The sequence below is a fragment of the Malania oleifera genome, chromosome 9 (genome assembly GCF_029873635.1).
Source record: "Malania oleifera isolate guangnan ecotype guangnan chromosome 9, ASM2987363v1, whole genome shotgun sequence".
NCBI lineage: Eukaryota > Viridiplantae > Streptophyta > Magnoliopsida > Santalales > Ximeniaceae > Malania > Malania oleifera.
In genome coordinates this window covers 95,041,948-95,062,399 of record NC_080425.1, presented here as the reverse complement: position 1 = coordinate 95,062,399, position 20,452 = coordinate 95,041,948, and the positions used below count along the sequence as shown (strand labels likewise).

Sequence of the window (20,452 nt, the reverse complement as noted above, 5' to 3'; positions counted from 1 at the left end):
ATATATATATATATATATATATATATATATATAAGCCCTTGCAAAAAGTAGCAAAGAAAATGAATGAAAATTGACCTACCGCCGGATCCAAAAATGGAAGGAACTAAATGGAAAAAGAATTGGCCTTGCGCATTAAATTCAGTGATATCATTCTTTCCTTCCATTTTCTTGTCCTCTATTTTCACTGTTGAATCTTTTCTTTCCACTCCTTTTTCCTCCCTACTATTACAACATCAAGCTTCTTGTTATTTCAAAACTTCCCTGGCATTAATGCCAGTTTCTCATCTCGCCGCTCCAAACCCTCACTGCGTAGAGCTAATTATGTCAGTCCTTTACTACCAGAGCACACACTGCAAAATCTCCCTTAAAAAATAAATGAAGGTGTTATTAATCTTTACCATCTCAATCTAAGACATTCCAATTTCACCTCTACCATTAATCCTTTGTAATTTGACCTATAAAGATACCCCAACCAAGAATCAATAAGATTCAATACAATAAAATTTTGACAAAATTTACACTTATCAACAACCTAACAAATTTCTTCATTCTCCCGACGTGATTCGTCTGCTTCTGTTTTTGTGTGGTGGCATCACTTTCTTAAGGGCATCAATCACCTTTGCGGAAGCACCACAGAACACGGGCCAGATTTGGGCATAAAACCTCACACTCACCTGCTAAGATTCAATAACATATTTTTTTTTTCCTCTGTTTCTTGGCAAGTATGCCAAACCAAGATGATGAGAAGGCAGAAGAAGGAAAGAACATTATAAATAGCAGAAATGGTAGCTGCAATAAATTCTCTTCCTCGAACAAAAAGTTGGTACATGGAAGGATTACACATACAATGACCATCGGAGCACATAGAAATTATGAACTGCCGAAACTTGGACCTGCTCCTAAAATCGCAGACTTCCAAAAATAAAGCAGCAGCAGCAGGGGAGAGCGAATTTATGCTATCATACATGTTGAGAAACAGTACAGAGATGTAATAATGATGAAAGAAATAGCAAAAGGGGAGGAATCCTGCCTCTGCAATAGACCCTAGTTGAGCAGCATAGGTCCTCGCAAACACAGGAGGAGAAATCCACAATGATTCCGGCAAAGAAAAGTGATCTTGGAGTTTCGGGTGCCTCTAGAGCAGACACTACCCCCTCACCTATGGAGAGAAGTGCCAACTGAGATTAACTGCCTTAGAGAATAACTACTTCAGACTTCACACTTTTTGCCGCTTTTGCTTCTGAGAAATAAAACGAATTCCTTGCCTCCCAAGCTCCAATGTCTTAACTCTTCCATCATCTAGGTGGACAGATAATGTTGATGCGCCAGATGTGCCTTCTTTGACATCAATAACCACTCCCTTATGCCTGGACAGGGAAATTCAGAATTAAATCTACACCACATGATAATTACTGAAAAAAATAAAAATTTCTTGAGATGGATTTGAGTTCTCATTTTCTTGGGAAAAACACAGCATATAGAAACAGCAGTTTCAAGCATCTTTCATCTTTTATGAGATCACCTACTCAAAAAGCTTATTAACAACCTGAGATTAGATGCAGAATCATTTATTGTTAGCATATTATAGACTACTCAAAAAATCAATGCTTCCCAGTACTTCATCAGCCAGATCCTGTTTTGTACTTGGTCAGTTTGAAAACCTTCGATCCAACCAGAATACTTAAAACAGCATACAATAATTTTTTTTTATTTTTTATCAAAAAAGCTAGATTTAAGATGGTACAAGGGAATCTTCCCAATCCAAAATAAAATAAAATAAAATAAATAAAAAGACTATAAGTCACAAATGCAAAATTTGTTTAAAGATAATGAATTCCTTACTAAGGTGGCATCTTTTATTTTAAATTTACTTGTGCCTTTCTTTAGGCGTGAAGTATGCGATGCCTCTAAGCTTGCAGGGTATAAATCACTGTTTAAGATCGAAGCACTTGTCCTATTGTCCTTGTGTATCCTGTATTTTTCTCTTCATACAATATTGCTCCATCCCTTGTCCCCAAAATCCAGAGTGATTAGAATGGCACTCACCAGGAATTGTCTGACAGCTGATGAACTTCAACTCTCTTTCCAATTGCATCTTTACCCAACTTCTTCAATACCCAATTAGCATCCATGATCTCATTCATTGAATTCTCCTGCACATCTTCATCTCCCCTAATTGATGATTTCTCCATGTAAGGTGATGGTCTCTTTCTCTTAGACCTTTGGCCCTTGATAGAACTCTTTTCTTCCTCCCGATGGGAACCCCACGAACTCTGATTGTCAAAAGATAGATTCTTGAATTTAAGCTTTAGCAAAGGTTTGGAATCTTTTGGCATAGATTGTGAAACAGAAGGTTGATTACAAGTATCAACATTTCCCTCACTTGAAGTATCCAGCCTGCCTTCTGGATGCTTCCTCAAAGATACCTTGCCACCTCTTAAAGCAGAGACATCGGTCATAGTCCCTACCACAGGTATGTTATCTGGAGGATTAGAATCATGTCCATCAGCATTATTCCCCCTACCAAATTTGGGGTCCAAGTCAGAAGCTTCTGATCTAAATTTTCCGAGCTTTATCAAATTGCCTTCTCTCCCACCATAGTTTGAACCTATTAGTTGGCCAGAGCAATCAACTTTATCTTCTACAAATGGTGTTTCTATAAATATAAGAAAAAAAATATATTCCAATTATTAATTTGAATAATTGACAAAAAGAACGAAAATTCTTCCAGTAAGTGAACAAAGGAATCCAATATAAGTACCATAACCAAATTTAGCGAGGCCGTCATTCCTGTCAGTCATGATATTGTCACTTGTTCTCAGCTGACTGATATCTTCACTGCCTGCTCGTAAAAACAAATCACATGAGGGCATGACCACATACATACACAGAGTAATCAGAGATTCTGACACATAAAAGTATTGGTACCTAGATGCAAAAAAGTTATTTAAAGAAACCAAAAACAAATGATACTGAACAATAGCATAGAAAAGAGGAGAAAACAAACCTAGTCAAAACTGGAAATTTAATACCTTAGTTTATAAAGACATCTTTCCCCTTTATTGAAAAAGGTAAATAGAGTCATTAAAAGACATGACAATAAGCATCAAAAGGTACAAGAGAACCATACAACCAAAAACCAAAAGACTAGACATTTTCAAGTATAAGCTTTCAGCAAAATTCATACATCCACCATATTATATCTAAACAGCCATTTCCCAAAGACAGATTGTGACCCATCTTTCTTTCATGCATAGAAGTTAGGCGCAAGGCGAGCCGAGGCGCAAAGGGTCTTTGAAGCCGAGGCGTGAGGCGAAGGCGCGCGCCTCGTGAAGGTGAGGCGCACAATTATTAAAATGCTGTAAAATGTCTATTTGGGGTAATTGATATATGAACATATGAATATTTAGTAATATTAGAATTTAAAATGCCAAAACATTCAATTACAAAATTGAAAATTTAATAAAATTGCCAGTATGAAGCCCAAAAGCATCAACAATTCAACATAGTTCAACATCAAAAGAAAAGAGTACAAATCAAAAAATAGTAGCTAAATTTCAATAAAAAGAATAAATATTATGTATTCATTATAATTTATAAACTCAAATTAATTAAACTCAATATTACAAATTAAAAAATAGTAGCTAAATTTCAGTAAAAAGAATAAATATTATGTATTAGTTATAATTTATAAACTTGCATTAATTAAACTAAATATTTAATTAGTAATTACATATAAAGAAGAAGAAGAAAAAGAGTAGCAAAATTTCAATAAAAAAAATAAATATTATGTATTAGTTATAATTTATAAACTTACATTAATTAAACTAAATATTACAAATTAAAAAAAAGTAGCTAAATTTCAGTAAAAAAAATAAATATTATGTATTAGTTATAATTCATAAGCTTAGATTAATTAAAGAAAATATTTAATTTATAAGCTTACATATAAAGAAGAAGAAAAAGAGAAGCAGCAGGCAGCAGTACATAGCACGCAACAAGCAGGCAGCAGGAAGAAGAAGAAGAAGAACTCGCGAAGGGTCGTGCTTCTTCCAAATGTCGAAGACGAACTCAAGATCCTGGTTCAAAGCTCGAAGACGAAGTCGCGAAGGCTTTCGGCTGGTTCGAAGGATCGCGAAGGCTCCTGCTGGTTCGAATGCGCAAGACGAACTCACGAAGGCCTTTGAAGGGCCGACAGGGGCTAGGGCTATGTTCGTTCGAGTCGAATGAGGGCTACGGGTCTGGCTGTGGCTATTTCTCTCCTTTAAATGACTAAAAATTCACAAGAGTGTCGCCTCTTGCAGGTCGCCTCACCTCACCTGGTTTGAGGCGCAAGCCTCTTCGCTTCACTGCGCCTTGCGCCTAGGCGCGCCTTTTAACTACTATGCTTTCAAGGTCAGGAGAGGCAATTCTTCCCCATCAAAAGCTTTATGATTCCCTTTTTCTCTCAGTAAAAGGCAAAAGACCATGTCAAAGATGAATTCATGAAGCTCCAAGCTTTTCCTTTTGCTTTCTTTCATACAAGCATTGCCAAGGTAGAAGCTCCTTCTCTCACCGACTTAGAACAAACCCAACCATTGCTGACAAAAACCATAACATAAAGCTTTCTAGCAAAAGGACAATAGAGGAGGATGTGATTTATATACCACACTTCCTGCCTATGTAAGAAGCATCTAATCACCAACCTACACCAGCCCTACCGTAGTCAAAATGCAATTTGAAGCAGCTTCTAATACAAAAAAAACTACATTGTTGGGAGCTTGTGAGTTCCATATAGCATCTGAATAAAAATAACCTCCTGCTGGCGGAGGGAGCGATTAGACATTGTGTGCGTGAGAAATTACAGGAATGAACCAAAAGGAATGCGCTAGGATTTTTAACGGAAGAAAAAAACTCACTTAGTTTGCTTGGGATAGAGTTGTTTTCCTGGCTTCCTTTTGAGCTCACTCTTTTAGTTTTTTCAAGGAATGATATTGTTAGATCTTCAGAGGGATTGGAGAAGGTTTTATTGTAATCAATTTTGGTTTCTTTTACGAGGATTTCTTTTCCTCCTCCCATTATCAATTCTTCTCTCTTATCTTAATAAATTTCTTTTAATATAAGGTCCCATTTGGAACTAAGAAAATATTAGGGAAAGCAAAGGAAAATATTATGAAATAAACATTTTCATGTTTGGTTATCAAGGAAAGTGAGAAAGAAAATAAAAAATATAGCAAATTCATGAACAAAATTTTTATTTAGACAACATTAATATTTAATTTTTCCTAATTTTAATCATATTAAAAAAAATCGTTTTTAACAATATTTAATATATAAGGAAAGCACAATGAAAAATGAGTCCCCTCCTTATTTTAATTTTCTTTGCTTTCCCCAAATAAAATCCTTGATCCAAATGGACCATAAAGAAAAAGGGGAAAAAAACAGAAATATCAACAAAAACGGAAGTACTGGCAGGGGGCAGAATAACTGTACAAGGATTTATCATAATTGTGTATTTTAGGGACTATCTGCAGTCTCCAACCAGAACAAAAAAGTGTGTCAAAAAGAAAATCTTCAGTGAAGTATTTCTACTTTAAATGTACGTCTATATAACATGCCCAAAAAGTAAATGCGTGATGCATGAGCACATATTTCCGTACCAATTGACAAGCCTGGAACTCAATTCGCTACACAGCCTAAATCATTCATATGCAATTTTCTATTCCAATAACTTCTGAGAAGCCCATGACTAATAAGTCACTAAAACTTTTAACTCTGTTTTCCTATCTTTCTCAAGTATACAACCCTTTTCTGCAGTATTTTATGAAATTTTGTTCATTACACGCCCAGTACCTGGAAAATTTTTTTTGTTCTCTCAAGTCATCCACATCTGTATCATGCCTTCCATAAGTGGCATTTAGATTTTGAGAAGTTGACAAGCTGTCATTCCAACAGAAAGCATTTCAGATGCCAAGAGCAATGACAATATACATGCCATATAAAAATTTTTCGCCTGTGCTAATTTATCTATTATGTTCAAAGATAGCAAAATTATTAGGTTCCCACTTCCCACTGGGGCACAATGCGTTCAGCATTATATTGCACATTAATTGAACAGTGTTAATACACGTATGCTGGGAGCCTGTGAGAAAAGAAGTTTTTCCCACTCCATCAATAGAGAGGGAGGGAGGCGCTCCCCCCCCCCCCCCCCGGGGCGCAAAAAAGCAAAGAAGAGGGAAAAAAAATTTCCACCTACGAAGCATAACCATTCAAAAACAAAATAACTAAGAGAAACTATCATGGCTAAGCCCCCCTCCCCAAAAATAAACACCACCACACACACACACAAAAAGCCGCATCTATATAACTTTAAGCAGCCTATTCAAAGCCAACAAAGGGCAAAACAAAATTATGTATGCAATGCTCTTAAAAAACAGGCAACAAAAACCAACAGTTCCCTGAAAATTTCAAGATTCATACAAGCATTGCAGTTGTATATCTTTAACTGCACATGGAACATGAAAATAAACTGTAGTTGCAAGACAAATGTGTGTCTGAATATGGGATGCAGAGACACATGGAAATAACTTGTTGCAAGGAAAAAAATAAATAGTTAAATATAAAAAGATAGCAATACCATTAGATGCCGTCAAATCTTGATCCCTTTGACAGCTTGACCCATCAGACCTTGGTGAATTAGCCACATTTCTATTTCGCGCACCTAGATGTATGACCAACTTTGTTCCTTTCATAGTCTTGGAGTTGCCAGCACGCTTTCCAGTATCTTCTGCAATATCCAAAACCTGAGGTTTATTGTTCTTGATTTTGACCACCCGAGGTTTCCTATCTTCGTTACTTCCCACAATCTCATCAACAAACTTGTGTTTCGAGACTCCTAATTGATTCATAGAAATTCCGTCAGTTTGGCTCCCACTCACAGCAACAGGGGAAGAAAGTACATTTGCTCCTTCACTTCTATGGGACAGAAATTCATCATTCTTGTCATCGCCCAAGCTGTGTCCAGATGAACGAGCATCATTCTGTCCTCCAAAACTCTGATGTGATTCAGTTTGACTAACTAAAGGTGTCTGAGATCCTTTCTTCTTGACAAACTTTTTATTTGAAGATTTCTTTCCAGATTCCTTGCACTTCTTTGGAGATTTATCAACTAGTCCTTTAAGGGAAAACTTCAAGGAACGCCCATATTCATTCTTTAACGTGATGGGGCCATTTTCTTCATCATCCGAGTAAGGTGAAATAGAAAATATTTCTTCTTGAGTTGGCAATCCAGCAGCAGCCCTCAAACTTGCAATCAGATTTTGATCCGCTTTATCTCTCCTCCTCCAAAGTTCTCGCACAGCATCCTCAAGATCTTTAACCTGGATTTATTTTGGTGTTTAAGGGGAATGGGTGGGATTGAAAGAACATATTGCCAAGCAGTTTTGAAAAACTATTGCCACGAAAAACCAAACAAATGCCTGCAAACCTGATAGGACTCTCCGCGGCATGTGGCACATTTGTAATGAAGATTTCCATCTACTTGAAACTGCAGATATTTCTCGTCACTGAAAAACAATTTTCCAGGAATAAGCCATACCCAGAGTTGGGATCAGAACTAGTTCGCACCCATACAACTATAAAAAAAAAACCTTCTTAGAAAAAGAAAATATCTATAAAGAAAATATGTAATCATGCAAGGCACAATGTATATACAGCAAGTTGAAAATTTCAAAACAAATCAAGAATGATATAACAATACAAACAACAGAAAGCAAGGTATTCAAGAATATGCTGATATTCTTGCCTAAATTTTGATGCTAGCTAAATTATGCTTTAGCTATGCCCATTTTTTATAGCATTCGATACTAAATAAAACCACTTTTAGTTTATTACCACAACAAATAGAAAGCATGCACTCACTCTAAAGAAGTCCCAACTCCAGCAATCTATCATTAAACACAAAGCTACCCAAATAATTACAATGATTATGTCTAAAAGATCAAAAGCTGGAATGGACCTGATACCATCACACTGGCAATGCACCCAGCGTTGACAAACATCACAGCAAACCATGGGTGTTGATTCAGAATCCCGATATACCTACAATGTCAGAACATAATATAAGGTCAAATTCATTTGAGTGAACAACATATTAAAATTTCTCAGCATTCATAAGGTGCATATGGGTAAGAAGTGCAATAAAGTAAGAGGCTCTGAAGGTGGAACGCTGATTCAGCAGAAAGCCCACAAATGAAATGCATATGCATATAGACTGCCAAAACATTTAATTACCAAAGGAGAGTACAGTTTCTACCTAAAGGTGAATCATGTCACCTATTAAAATGATTATAAAATGTAAAACCATAACAAGATTTTATCCCAAAAAAAAAATCAGAAATTCAAGATCCTAAAATTGAATGATACCTTCAAGCAAACAGGGCAGTAGTTTCCCTTCACAAACAATCTTCCACAAGCATCACAACAAGTGTATCCCAGAAACCACCTGATAATTTTAAGATCAAATGCTCAGTCTACCATCAATTAATAAAAAAGATATTAAGTTCAGAGTCCATTAAAAAACAAACGTGAAATTTAGTCTACCATCATTTTTCAAAGAGTGACCCAAAAGAATAATGATATTAGTTAACCTTTAAGCTCAACAGTTCAAGGCTTCCAAGTTGTGGTCCTCACTCTAGGAAAATGACTTTCAAAAAAGTTTTAGCATGTAAAGATACAATCAGTGGAAAATTATGGCACTCAAAAATTTTCACTAGCTTCAAAACTATAAACAATAACTGATAAAATCCAATACCCATTAAACAGCCAAAAAAATACAATGACAAACAATTAAAGCTAAAATAAGATAAGCAAGTGGAGGGACAATGTTGTATGTGAAAAAGAATACAAGCAAAGCTACACTGATTTGGATGTGAAAAATAAGTCATAAATTTAAAATTCTCAAACATTGCAGCCACCTCAGAACCTCAAAGGGTAAATGTGACTGAGAAACCAAAATGTTAGAACACTTAGTCGGTCAAAAATTAAAATATTTTAAAGCCAAAACACTTTCACGTCATGCAACCTAATGATCCTACCAGCCAAACTTCAGAATACCAAATGGCAAATAAGATTCTGAAACTAAAACTTTATCTTTGGGGAAACATATTAAGTTAAAAAATGTCACTGTTTAGGACAATTCCTCCCAGGTGGTCAAGTAGCCCAAAAAGTCATAGCATGGCCATTATAGATATTCCAATTTGTTTTCTGATAAGTAAAAAAAAATGTCATTATCCTAATAGGTATTCCAACAAATCTCAATATGGCCCTTATAGATATTCCAACATATTGCCTCATCTTAATTCCTGTTGCATGTCGTTTAACCTGGAAGCAGATTTCTTAACAAAGAGCACAGCTACTGCAGTAGAAGAGTTTGAAGGGCAACTGCATCCTCCATCAATTCCCAATTATTAAGATAAAGTATTATCATGTTTTTTTTATGCACATGCTCTTTATCTTGTACCTTCTTTTAAAGTACTGGTCTTCTTCTATAATTTTTTAAAGAAGGATACAAGAAACATCAATCTACACCAGGGTTGATGGTAAAAGAAACAAATCCTCATCGAAATTAACTCTACTGTAATGAGGAAACAATTAAGTGAAGACAAGAAAAGGCCAAAGATATACCCGATAATCCAATACTAGTTCAGCTCTATTGAATATTAATGGCTAGAATAAGTAATGTGTATGTGTATAACAACAGCGGCAGCAGCAGCAGCAAACCAAACCTTAAGTCCCACTAGGTGTGATCAGCAACATGAATCCTTTTCCGCCAAAGTACACCATCATGGGCAGTTCCCTCTGACAAATTTAGGGGCTATTAAATCCTTACTATCTCAGTCCAAGTTAATTTTGGTCTACTCTTACCCCTTCTACTGCCCCTCACAGTAACTAGCTCACTCCTCCTCCTTGGCGCACTATTTGGCCTACGTTACAAATGCCCAAACCATCTAAGTCATCTCTCCCTTATCTTCTACAGGAGCTACGCCTAACTTACTACAAATATGTTCATTCCTTAATTTATCTTTTAAAATTATACCCCTTACCCACTTCAGCATTTTCATCTTAGCAACTTTTATTTTTTAGATATGTCGTTTCTTAATCACCCAACATTTTGATCCATATAACATAGCTAGTCTTACAACCTTCTATAGAACTTCCCTTTTCATTTTAAGGGTATTCTACGATCACAAAGCACACTCAAAGCATGTAGGTATATAACAAGTAGCATAAAAGTAGTTTAGATGCTTCTAGTTGCTTCCACTTGCATATGCATACACGCACTTTGCAGACAAATGGGCTAGTTTCTGGTGGTTTATTTTTTAGTCACTGATCACTAATTCCCTATAACAATATGCTGTTCTCATAGAAAGTAGCTACTCAAAACTTGAAGGCAAGTTGACCTGCTCCTAAAAGAGATATTTAAAGTTGAAGTTGAGAAGAATCAAGCCCAGCTTCAGTGAAAGTGGTGTAATTATCACCATGCAGGCACCACATTCTTCTGGCTGAGGAAGTGGACAAATATATTTAAGGGGTTCCAACTATGTATTTAATATTAATTCAAACATAACAAAGACTATTAAAAAATATATTAATTCAAACCAGCGAAATATATATTTGATATTGATTATAAAAAAATTTAGTTACATACTTCCATCTATAATATACATGTGTGTGTGTGTGTGTGTGTGTGTGTGTGTGTGTGTATGTGAAATACAAATGCAATATTCCCACATCATATCAAGGTCTAGGGAGGACATTATGTAAGCAGCCTTACCTCCATATCTGAAGAGGCCACTTTTGTGACTTGAACCAATAACGAGTATAATACCCTTACCAATAGCCCCACCCGCATACATACAATATTAGCAAAAATTTTGCCCACCAGTCTAATCACTGATCTGAGAATCTGACCACCAGGCCACGAGTCGGGCCAATTCAATCCCCTGTGCAGGTGGATGATTGGTCAGAGTTATATAACATCACTACAAGATGGCTCAGACAGTATAATCATTGTCTCTGCAATAGGGATGGTGGAGTTTTAAAGAGTTGACTTTTTACTTGCGACTGTGCGGGCCATATTATCAACCTTTACCATTTACTTAAGCTCAAAGGGTTAGCTTGTACTGCAGTACATCTATTACTATCTTTCAAAATTTACTAAATTTTTTTTCAATTTTCTAGGAACTTAGGAAAGCATTTGTCCATCTACAAACCTCTTCAACACCTTCAACAAAATTCTTGCTTTAGATTCCCACTCCCAACCAAACCACCCCCCCCCCCCCCCCAAAACAAAATAGGTGGTAAGCCCCGAGGGTCCTAACCCACATCTACTCCTTTAGATTGGAAAACTGGTTTGAAGGTAACCCTTCTCTCCCACAACCCTATTAGTTCGAAAAATCAAAATCCGACACCAAGGGCAAAAAAGGCACTTTGAACATGAAGTTCTCATTTCTTGTCAGTATCAAGTGATCTCATCAACCATTACTGTCATAACGAACCAAAGAAGCACGTTTTCCATACTCCTGCAACATGCTTTCTGCATTCCTACAATTGTCCATGATTTAGTGTTTCATTGCCCAGTCCAGTGTCATAGAAATTGGCATAGGTTTTCTTTTTAGCAGAAATGCCATCAGTCTAGTTCGGAATAACTTTGGTGAAGCTTTATAGTCCGCCAATATCCTAACCAAGCATTTAAAAAATCCTCCATCCTCATTGAAGCATCAAACACTTTCGGACGTAATCACTGAAACCCAAGATTATCTACCAAGATTTTAACACACCAAACAAGTTAAAGCAAAATGAATAGGATAATGGATTACATGAATGTTCTAAATTGCATATTGGAACAGTTAACAGTTCACACTAATACGAGATTGAGAAAGATAAAAATCCCATAGGTAGACATGGTGAAACATCAAATGACAGGAAAATCAATTCAATATCCCAACACCCTTGGTTTCAATATTAGGTGCCATATTACTCAAAAAATTAAGAGTCGCATAAGACAATGAAACCAAATTGGCGCGCAAACAATATAGATCACCAAGAAAGATCAATTATTACCTTGTGCTAAGGCCATTCCCTGAGACAGTTGAACCACAACTGTGACACCTTGTATGCTTTGGGCACAAATAAGGTCCGCTACTAACATTCTGCACTAACCCCAAAAAAATTAAAACTCATAAAATTTAATAAAAATTTGGCAGTTCAGGAATAGAAAATGAAATCCCACCTTGTGTGGAGGCTGCTGGCAGTAACAGTGGTAAGCACCATCACACCTTTTACAAAACATGAACTTATTTGGATCTCCTGTTCTACGGCATACCTTAAAAAGCAAATAGCAGAAGTGTAAGACCACTGAGGGATGTTCTATGCATGTTTCTATGACCATGTGCAGATGCAAGCATGCACATAAATCTGTTTGTGCGTGTGTACACATTACACGCACAAAGACATATATGTACATACATATGTACACACACCACACACACACACACACTGAGGGAGAAGGAAAGAGAGAGAGAATCTCAAAATTAAATTTGCTGCCAATAAGTGAAAAAATTAAACAAGTAACAATTACAACACAAGAATACAATGGGGTACATGATTAAATGTTAATAAGACATTTGAAGGAAATGAAAGCAGAATGTTTTAAGCATAGGAGGTTAACTTTCAGGAAATTCTACAATTTAAATGACCAAGGTTATCAAATACTTGAAGAATCAAAAGAGAAGATACAGAAGCAAAATCCTCTATTTCAACTCCCACCAGAATTCATTCCACACATCATGCTGCAAAGGCCACAGGTTCAAGAATTTTTTGGTTATGTTCTTGTTCTTGACATGGCAGAAAAGCATATTTAAAGGAAACGGATCTCTCATACTACTCAAGACTGTATTCCAGTGAGCTAGAGCACGAACACTAAAACCCATGCTTGGGTTTTTGGTGAATCCTGTAATTCCAAATGAGTAAATCATAACCCACAAATCAGATCATGAGTGATGATTCTCTAGTAATTGACCAGTAGTTTTTTGGGAAAGAGCAAAGAAAAACTTGAACTTGAACTTTTAATATTAAATAGATTTTCAAATCTCCCATGCCATATCAAGGACCTGAGAAAGACATCATGTATGCACCCTTCCGTCCACAATTGAAGAACTTGTTCCCGTGACTTGAACACACTTTTAATATTAAATAGATTTTCAAATCTCCCATGCCATATCAAGGACCTGAGAAAGACATCATGTATGCACCCTTCCGTCCACAATTGAAGAAATTGTTCCCGTGACTTGAACACCTGACCTTCAAGTTGAAACTTTGAGTGAAAGACCATTACCATTGGGTCAAAACTTGCCCTCATAATTTCTTAAATAGATCTATTTAAAAAATCATCTCTATCAAAAAGAACAAGACAATGTTATTGTGGATTTTGATCCCAGCTTATGTGTTATTCAAATTGTATTTGATAAGCTACATGTGAAAGCTATTTTGCAAAACCTACTATGTCCAAACTCCAAAACAAGCACTTTGGTTGAGCTTTTTAGGCCAAATTGTCTTCTCCCTTACTGCCTTTGCTGACATTCTTCTTTATCCATTTCCGCGACATGAGCCAACTACTTTCACTAGTGTAAGGGACATGCAGCACTAATCACAGCACACAATCTGAGACTAGTGCACCGTAAGTTCAGCACAGATACATCACATGAACACAACCACAAGCATCAAGTACTCTGAAAGCAATCAGTAAAATTGAAGAAGAGTGAATTATGGAATGGAAAGAAGACAATGTCCATCAAAAATCCAAAATCTAGAAGTATTATTTGGAGGGTCGCGCTGGTGGGGGGTGGATGATGGTCCAAACACAATGACTGGTCAAGTCAGCTATTACAACTTGTTGAATAGTCACCCTTCCCAAAGATCTTTCTAGATCATTAGAAAACAGAAATGACAAAACATCCATCATAATTAAAACCCGGACTGGACCAAAGCAGATCAGACCATCCAACTGGGTTTAACCGGTCTAGTTAACACCCACAAACCATATTTAAGGCCAATGTTGACCAAGGTGACTCAATCGGAACAGAAACTGGGTCCACAAACAGGTCAGTCTGGCCCCATGCACAAAAAAATATACCTACATGCTACTGCAATGGAATGGAACCTGGGTCTTCAAGTTGAAATAGAAAATAGTTGAAATATAAAATAGAAAGTTAATTGCCACTAAAACAGAGATGACATTTTGGTCACTCATCAAGTAAATAATAAATATACACAAACAACAATGCACCTGAACATCAACTCAACCAAATTTTTAATTGAAACAAAGTACTAAAATCTTCTCTCTTGCTTCCAATTTTTGTTTTTGACTCATATAATAATAATTTCAAAAAAAAAAAAAAAAAGACAAATACTATCTAGATTACAACCACCACCACCACCACAGTGATGATGCCTTAAGTCCCACTAGGTGGAGTCGGGTCGGCTACATGAATCTTTTTTCCCCATTTGCATGATCTTGGGCAATATTCCCTGACAAATAAATGGTGTTGCATCCTTACCATCTCATTCTAAGTTATTCTAGATCTATTGCTACCTCTTCTACTGCCGCTAACATTAACTAGCTCATTCCTCCTCATGGGTGCAATGTTGCAAGTGCTAAAACCATGTCAACCACCCCTCCCTCATTTTATCATCTACAGGTGCTATGCCTAAAATTTATCAACATTGTTTGTAAGTATTTTTTGTCATAACTAGCTAATGGATGATTATGACCAGCATCATATTATGTTTGATAATTGTGTTATTATCATAATATACATGCACGCACGCAATTATATCCCCAAATTAGTACATATTTATATAATGACCCAAAATATATATCATACGCTACCAAGCAGTATGCACATGGATACAAGACAAAAGACAAAATGAGAGATCACTAAACCACCACAAACCAATATCTTATTACACCACCAAGATTGCAATCACTACTAATTATTTAGTAATTAGTAATTATGTGCTTACAACTCACTAGCATTAGCAATTGCATTCACAACACAAACAGGTTGTTTCTAATCTACCTAATATTATCTATGTAGACAAAAGACAAAATGAGAGATCACTAAACCACCACAAACCAGTATCTTATTACAACACCAAGATAGCAATCACTACAAATTATTTAGTAATTAGTAATTATGTGCTTACCACTCACTTCCAAGCTACTAGCATTAGCAATTGCATTCACAACACAAACAGGTTGTTTATAATCTACCTAATATTATCTATGTACCATAAAGCACAACAATCATATACCTGCCTTAAAGATGATTCCTTCAATCAGATGCATATCCACTCATCAATCAAGAAACATAAAAACAACATAATATTTGTAAATTAAAAAAAAAAATTATATTTATACTAGGTTCCCATCCCTGAAAAAGATTATAATATGTTCATCAAGAGCAAAATTACAAAAATTTATGGAGAATCAGGAAATACTAAAATTTGTAAATGAAAATATATATGCATTTATATTATGTTCCCATCATTGAACAAAGATTATAATGTTAATCAAGAGCAAAATTACAAAAAATTATAGAGAATCAGGAAACACTCTCTAAAGAACCACCAAGAATCAAAATTTTATTTTAGGAGTGAATTCAAATTTATAATGAAACTGGACATCATGGGAATCATTTTTTTTCCTGAGTAACACTGCAAAGATAAATTTTCAAGCATGAAATTTATAATTAAAAAAAAAAAAAGCAGTTTAGGAACTATACACATCAACAAGTACCTCACAAATTCGGCAAGAAGGGCATGTCCATGAACTCCAATGAAATAGATCTGCAATCAAACCCCTCAAATAAGTATATTCTGCATGCTGTTGTTAATAATATTTTGGGGGCAAAGTGATACCTCTATGCTGAGCCCACGCTTTTAGGCAGTTCCTATGATACTTCTTGCCGCAACTTTTGCACAAAAGCATCCTCCTTGCTCTCTCACTTCCTTCATTCTCACCATTAAAGCACAAGCGACACATGACATTTACAGTAGACTGACCCAGCTCTTCTCCGACAAGTTCTCTCGATGGATCCTGTGCATGCAAAAAAGATTATCAAGATTGCAAAGCAACAATGAGTACACAAGCCAACATATTAAATGGCACAAATTTGAAGTTTCCATGTGCAAGTACAGCGGTAATCCGATAATACCTATTATATCAAGACATGAACAAAAAATGACAGTTAACTCATGGACTGTAATCTTTTCATATATCTACATATCAGATCGAATGCAAAAATAGAGCACAACCAATTTCGAATAGAACAATTGGAACATATTCAATTTTATCAAAATCATAATAGATCATATTACTACTTTTGTTTGATATCTTTGAAAATTAATCAATTGAAGGCAATCTCCTTAGAAATCCTCTCATTTTTTTTCAGTAAAATCAATTTTGTCAAAATTTAGAAAACCAACAAAAAAAAAAAAAAAAGACTGCATTACTTGTGTCTCAATGATTAGTTTAACCATGTACAGAAGCAAAAATAAATAAATTAAAAAAGATCAAATGTGTATTATTGATCCCCCAAAAAAGAAAAGCAATAACAAAAAAGTCATGCCCTTAATGATCAAGTACAATTCAAAACAAAGACAATTATGAAGTAGAATTAAGCCAATAATTGACCAAATTTATACAAGATAATCTGTCCCTGATTAAGCAAGATGACCCAGACAAAATTACTTGCCTTGCAAACCCAAGAATCATAAAAGACGACTTTCAATAATTCAACAAAGTGTTGTATCATAATTGAAAAACTAGGGAAAAAAGTCCAAAAGCAAGAAAATAAATGGAAGAATTTAACAGAATCAAGTCATAGTTACGGAAAGCATCCTGATTCCTTACTGTTTACACTCGCATATGAATGGAGAAATCAAAGTGGTAGATTAAAAGCACAAGTAAACCCAGAAATGCAGGGCGGGTTGTTTCCCCCCGTGGGGGGGGGGGGGGGGGTAGTATCTCAATTATGACAAGAATTGTTCTAGACAGAAAACAAGTAAGAAGGGATGAGGAAGGAGATTGATCAATGGGAAGCCCAAAAAATTGAGAAGAGGTAGAGAACAGAAATGGGAGAATGCCGAGGCAATAAAATGAATTTGACAGTAGGCAACTGCCCCCCCGGAGGGGGGGGGGGGGGATATCAAGTTATCAGATTTAATCAACTTCGTCACCTCACCTAACTTTGTAGCTTATCCAAGGAATAGTTTCCTCAAACACAGCTTCAAGTTTAATCTGTGTATAATATGACCCAAGGATTAACTTTGCCTAACTCAACTTTAAGTTTAGCCAGTGTGGGTTATGATCTTTTAGCCCCTTTCAGCTTCCTGAAAGAACGGGTGTCAGAACTCAAAAAATAACAAATTATGCATTACAAAGCTCATATCAATGTAAAGTGTCTACTTCCAGGTTGCTTTCATGAATTATTTCATCTATTAAAAATCTTCTATTAGAATATTCTTAATGAACCTCAATTGTGGGAATAACCATGACACTGAAGGTCACCAACAACAGGAACACCGACCACAGCTACTACACTACAAAGCTCAGTCTTAACCTCCCATTATACACCACGGATCAAAGACATAAAAAGATTTGACTCTAATAAGGCCAATCACATCCACGCAATCCCAATAGGTGTCAACATTATTTGATACCCTAACATAAATTTAAACAATTTAGTGTAATGCCAAAAAAAAAAAAATCCTGAAGTAATAATGAAAAACTTGACACTATCTCGGTCCAAGATACTCTTTAAATCTACCTGTGTCCTCCTATTGCCTCTAAGAACAACCAAATCATCTGTACGCTAGAACATTAGCCCCCAAACTATCATCCTGCCCTTTCTTATGTGCTACACCTAGCTTACCACAGTGTTCATTCCATACTTTATCTTTTAGAATTATACTGCTCATCCATCTTAGCATTCTTATTTCTGCAACCTTTACTTTTTCATATGTAGTTTCTTAGTTTCTCAACATTTTAACTTGTAGAGTATAGCAGGCATTATAGTCATTCCATAAAAATTTCACTTTGATTTAGAATATAACACTTGGAATACTTATTTGCGCACCTTGCTTCCATTTATCAAATCTTTTTCAATATGTTCTTCAACTTCCATAATAAATCCCACATACTGATTCTTGCTGGAAATTTCTTGACTATCAAATTCAATAAATTCCCCATTATTCCTCCTAGAATGACTAAAATTACATTTTACTTGTTCTGCTAACTCTTGGTCAACTTGAAACTTCCTCAAACTTCTCTTCACAATTTGAATTCCCATTCTACACCACTTCTAGCTTCATCAACCAAAACAACATCAACAACGAACAACATACCCTCTGGAATGTCATTATGGATATGTCTAGTAAGTTCATGTTACCAAAAATGCAAACGTTCTGTTTCTTGAAATGGGAACAGGATCACAGTATGACAAATGCTCTAAGATGTGAAACAATAGAGGGATACTTTTAAGGATATGTTGGTGAAAAATGTACAATGATACTTGTATAATTTGGGGAGGTTGTTGAGGTATTTCTAAATCTAAAAGATAATTTATTTTTTGAAATAGATCAATAATGACTAAAAACAGAATTATAATGCAATAATTATCTATTTTAAATAATAAAAAATGTTTTATGTGAAAAATAGTGAATTAAAATTTTGGATTGTTAAACTTCACGTTCCAAGATGAAAATTTACCATGTTTCAAAAGATTCGTAGGAATTCATGGTTTGCTAGGGTGTTGCGTTTTCTAGTAATTATGGATTGAAAATTTCAAATGCTTCCCAATTGATCTATATTTTTCCCTATCCATGTGCTAATTTTTTGTTTAACCATTGTGTCACCTACCTCTATGGCCTCATTTACAAAGGTCCCTTGGTTTCAAGTAATTAACCATAGTCTCCCAAAACCTACCCAAGTGGGGACCATTGCATATTTGACACCAAACCTAGGCGCTAAAATGGTGCATCATCCTAAACAAAGTAACAAAATCAACACTTTTAACAACGTATGCATTCAATGCCAAACAAATGAACCCAGATGATGTTCCAAAGAAAAACTTAACATAAAATTCAACTAACACGATAACGGCAAATTACAAATGTTGTACAAACATCGCCTTAAAAAACACATAAAGAAGCCAAAACAAACCACCATCCCCCTCCCCCGGGGGGGGGGGGCGAGAAAAAAAGGAAAAAAAAAAATCAAACGTTCAGAGCCAATTTAATACCAATTACCAAAGGGATCCAAGTGTGAAAACTGATCAATATGGTTGACATTTCAGCACTATAAACGATTCAGCACCCAAAAAAAAATGAACCAGCTGAATCATTAATTCGCTGCTTCAAACATGAAACAAAACGAAACATGAAACAAAACGACACAAAATAAATAAATAAATCAAATCAAATCTCACTACAAATAAATAAACACAAAGACACATACACATAGCTAGCTTTGAAAATGCAGTTATTTCATATAACAATTACTCCATAATCCAGTCACATAAAAGGCAATAATTAAAAAAAAAAATGGAATTCAATAACCCTACCGCCAGATCCCCGGACTCAAACCGCCGTGCGTAGTCCTCGGCTGCAACCAGCGCGGCCGCCGCCTTCCGCTGGAGAGCCGCGCGCTTGGTCTGCGCCGACAGCAGAGCCTCCTCGCCACAGTCGCCGGCGGATACGGGCGGCGCCGGCGGAGGCGGCGCGACACGAGGGACGGCGACCTGCACGGTGCTGCTGCGGCAAACCCTAAGCAGCCAGTCGTCCCTGAGGAACTCCTCCACCCTAACCGCCTCATCCAAGAAACCGTCCCGGGCCTTCTCGCCCCTCAGCTGGCGCGGAAACCCTAGGGCGCAGAAGCAGATGCGCTTGCTGCAAGAGAGCGAACGAGGGGGAAAACACAGAAATTTAGAGAGAGAAAGAGAGAACGAGAGAGTGGAAACAGAGAAGAGAGGAGAGAGAGCGAGCCTACCATGTAATTGGGCAAGCAACGTGAAAGGCCATGGGGGAAATCGCGGGGTTTTGAATTGGTTGGGTTTTGAGTGAGACTCTACTGAGGCGATTGTTTGGATCGGAAATTTTTTTATTAAAATATTTTAGGAATTTTTAAAAATAAACGTAAATTGAAATGACGCTGCCCCTGTGAGGCTTTAAGGCAGGGCGGAGGGGGACTTCAGATTTCGATAGCCAGTCAGCGCAGTGTTTGGATTGGAATTTGGTACTTACAGATAAATTTATATATTCTTTATTGTACTTTTGGATCTTATTCCTGGCTATTGAATTTGAACAACTGTTGAGCAAAATTATGTTTGATGTTATTTAAATGTATGTAAAT

The 20,452-nt window shown here is 36.2% G+C and overlaps 1 protein-coding gene across 2 annotated transcripts; it reads right to left on the bottom strand.

Moving 5' to 3' along the window:
• Window positions 1-770: 770 nt before the first annotated feature.
• LOC131165016 (uncharacterized) lies at window positions 771-20,242 on the bottom strand. Of its 2 annotated transcripts, none has more exons than XM_058122627.1 (13): window positions 20,090-20,242; window positions 19,665-19,989; window positions 15,961-16,138; window positions 15,839-15,888; window positions 12,272-12,364; window positions 12,103-12,191; window positions 8,404-8,482; window positions 7,997-8,079; window positions 7,466-7,544; window positions 6,617-7,358; window positions 2,762-2,842; window positions 2,047-2,656; window positions 771-1,367 (listed from the first exon to the last, which is right to left on the bottom strand). In XM_058122627.1, the coding sequence occupies exons 1-13, from the start codon at window positions 20,119-20,121 to the stop codon at window positions 1,217-1,219; spliced, it is 2,592 nt and encodes an 863-aa protein (XP_057978610.1). In that variant the 5' UTR covers window positions 20,122-20,242; the 3' UTR covers window positions 771-1,216. The 2 variants fall into 2 exon arrangements, with proteins under 2 accessions (XP_057978610.1, XP_057978611.1); XM_058122628.1 differs by having other exon boundaries at window positions 2,047-2,608; window positions 20,090-20,218.
• Window positions 20,243-20,452: the final 210 nt, after the last annotated feature.

What these genes read in the sequence shown, in the direction of transcription:
- LOC131165016 (XM_058122627.1), bottom strand. Translation starts at nt 20,121, where the DNA reads ATGGCCTTTCACGTTGCTTGCCCAATTACATG. An exon ending in GGGAATGGCCTTAGCACAAG is followed by an intron (nt 8,483 to 12,102) that starts GTAATAATTGAT and finishes TAAAATTATCAG; the next exon opens with GTGGTTTCTGGGATACACTT. An exon ending in CCTCGCTAAATTTGGTTATG is followed by an intron (nt 2,657 to 2,761) that starts GTACTTATATTG and finishes TTATATTTATAG; the next exon opens with AAACACCATTTGTAGAAGAT.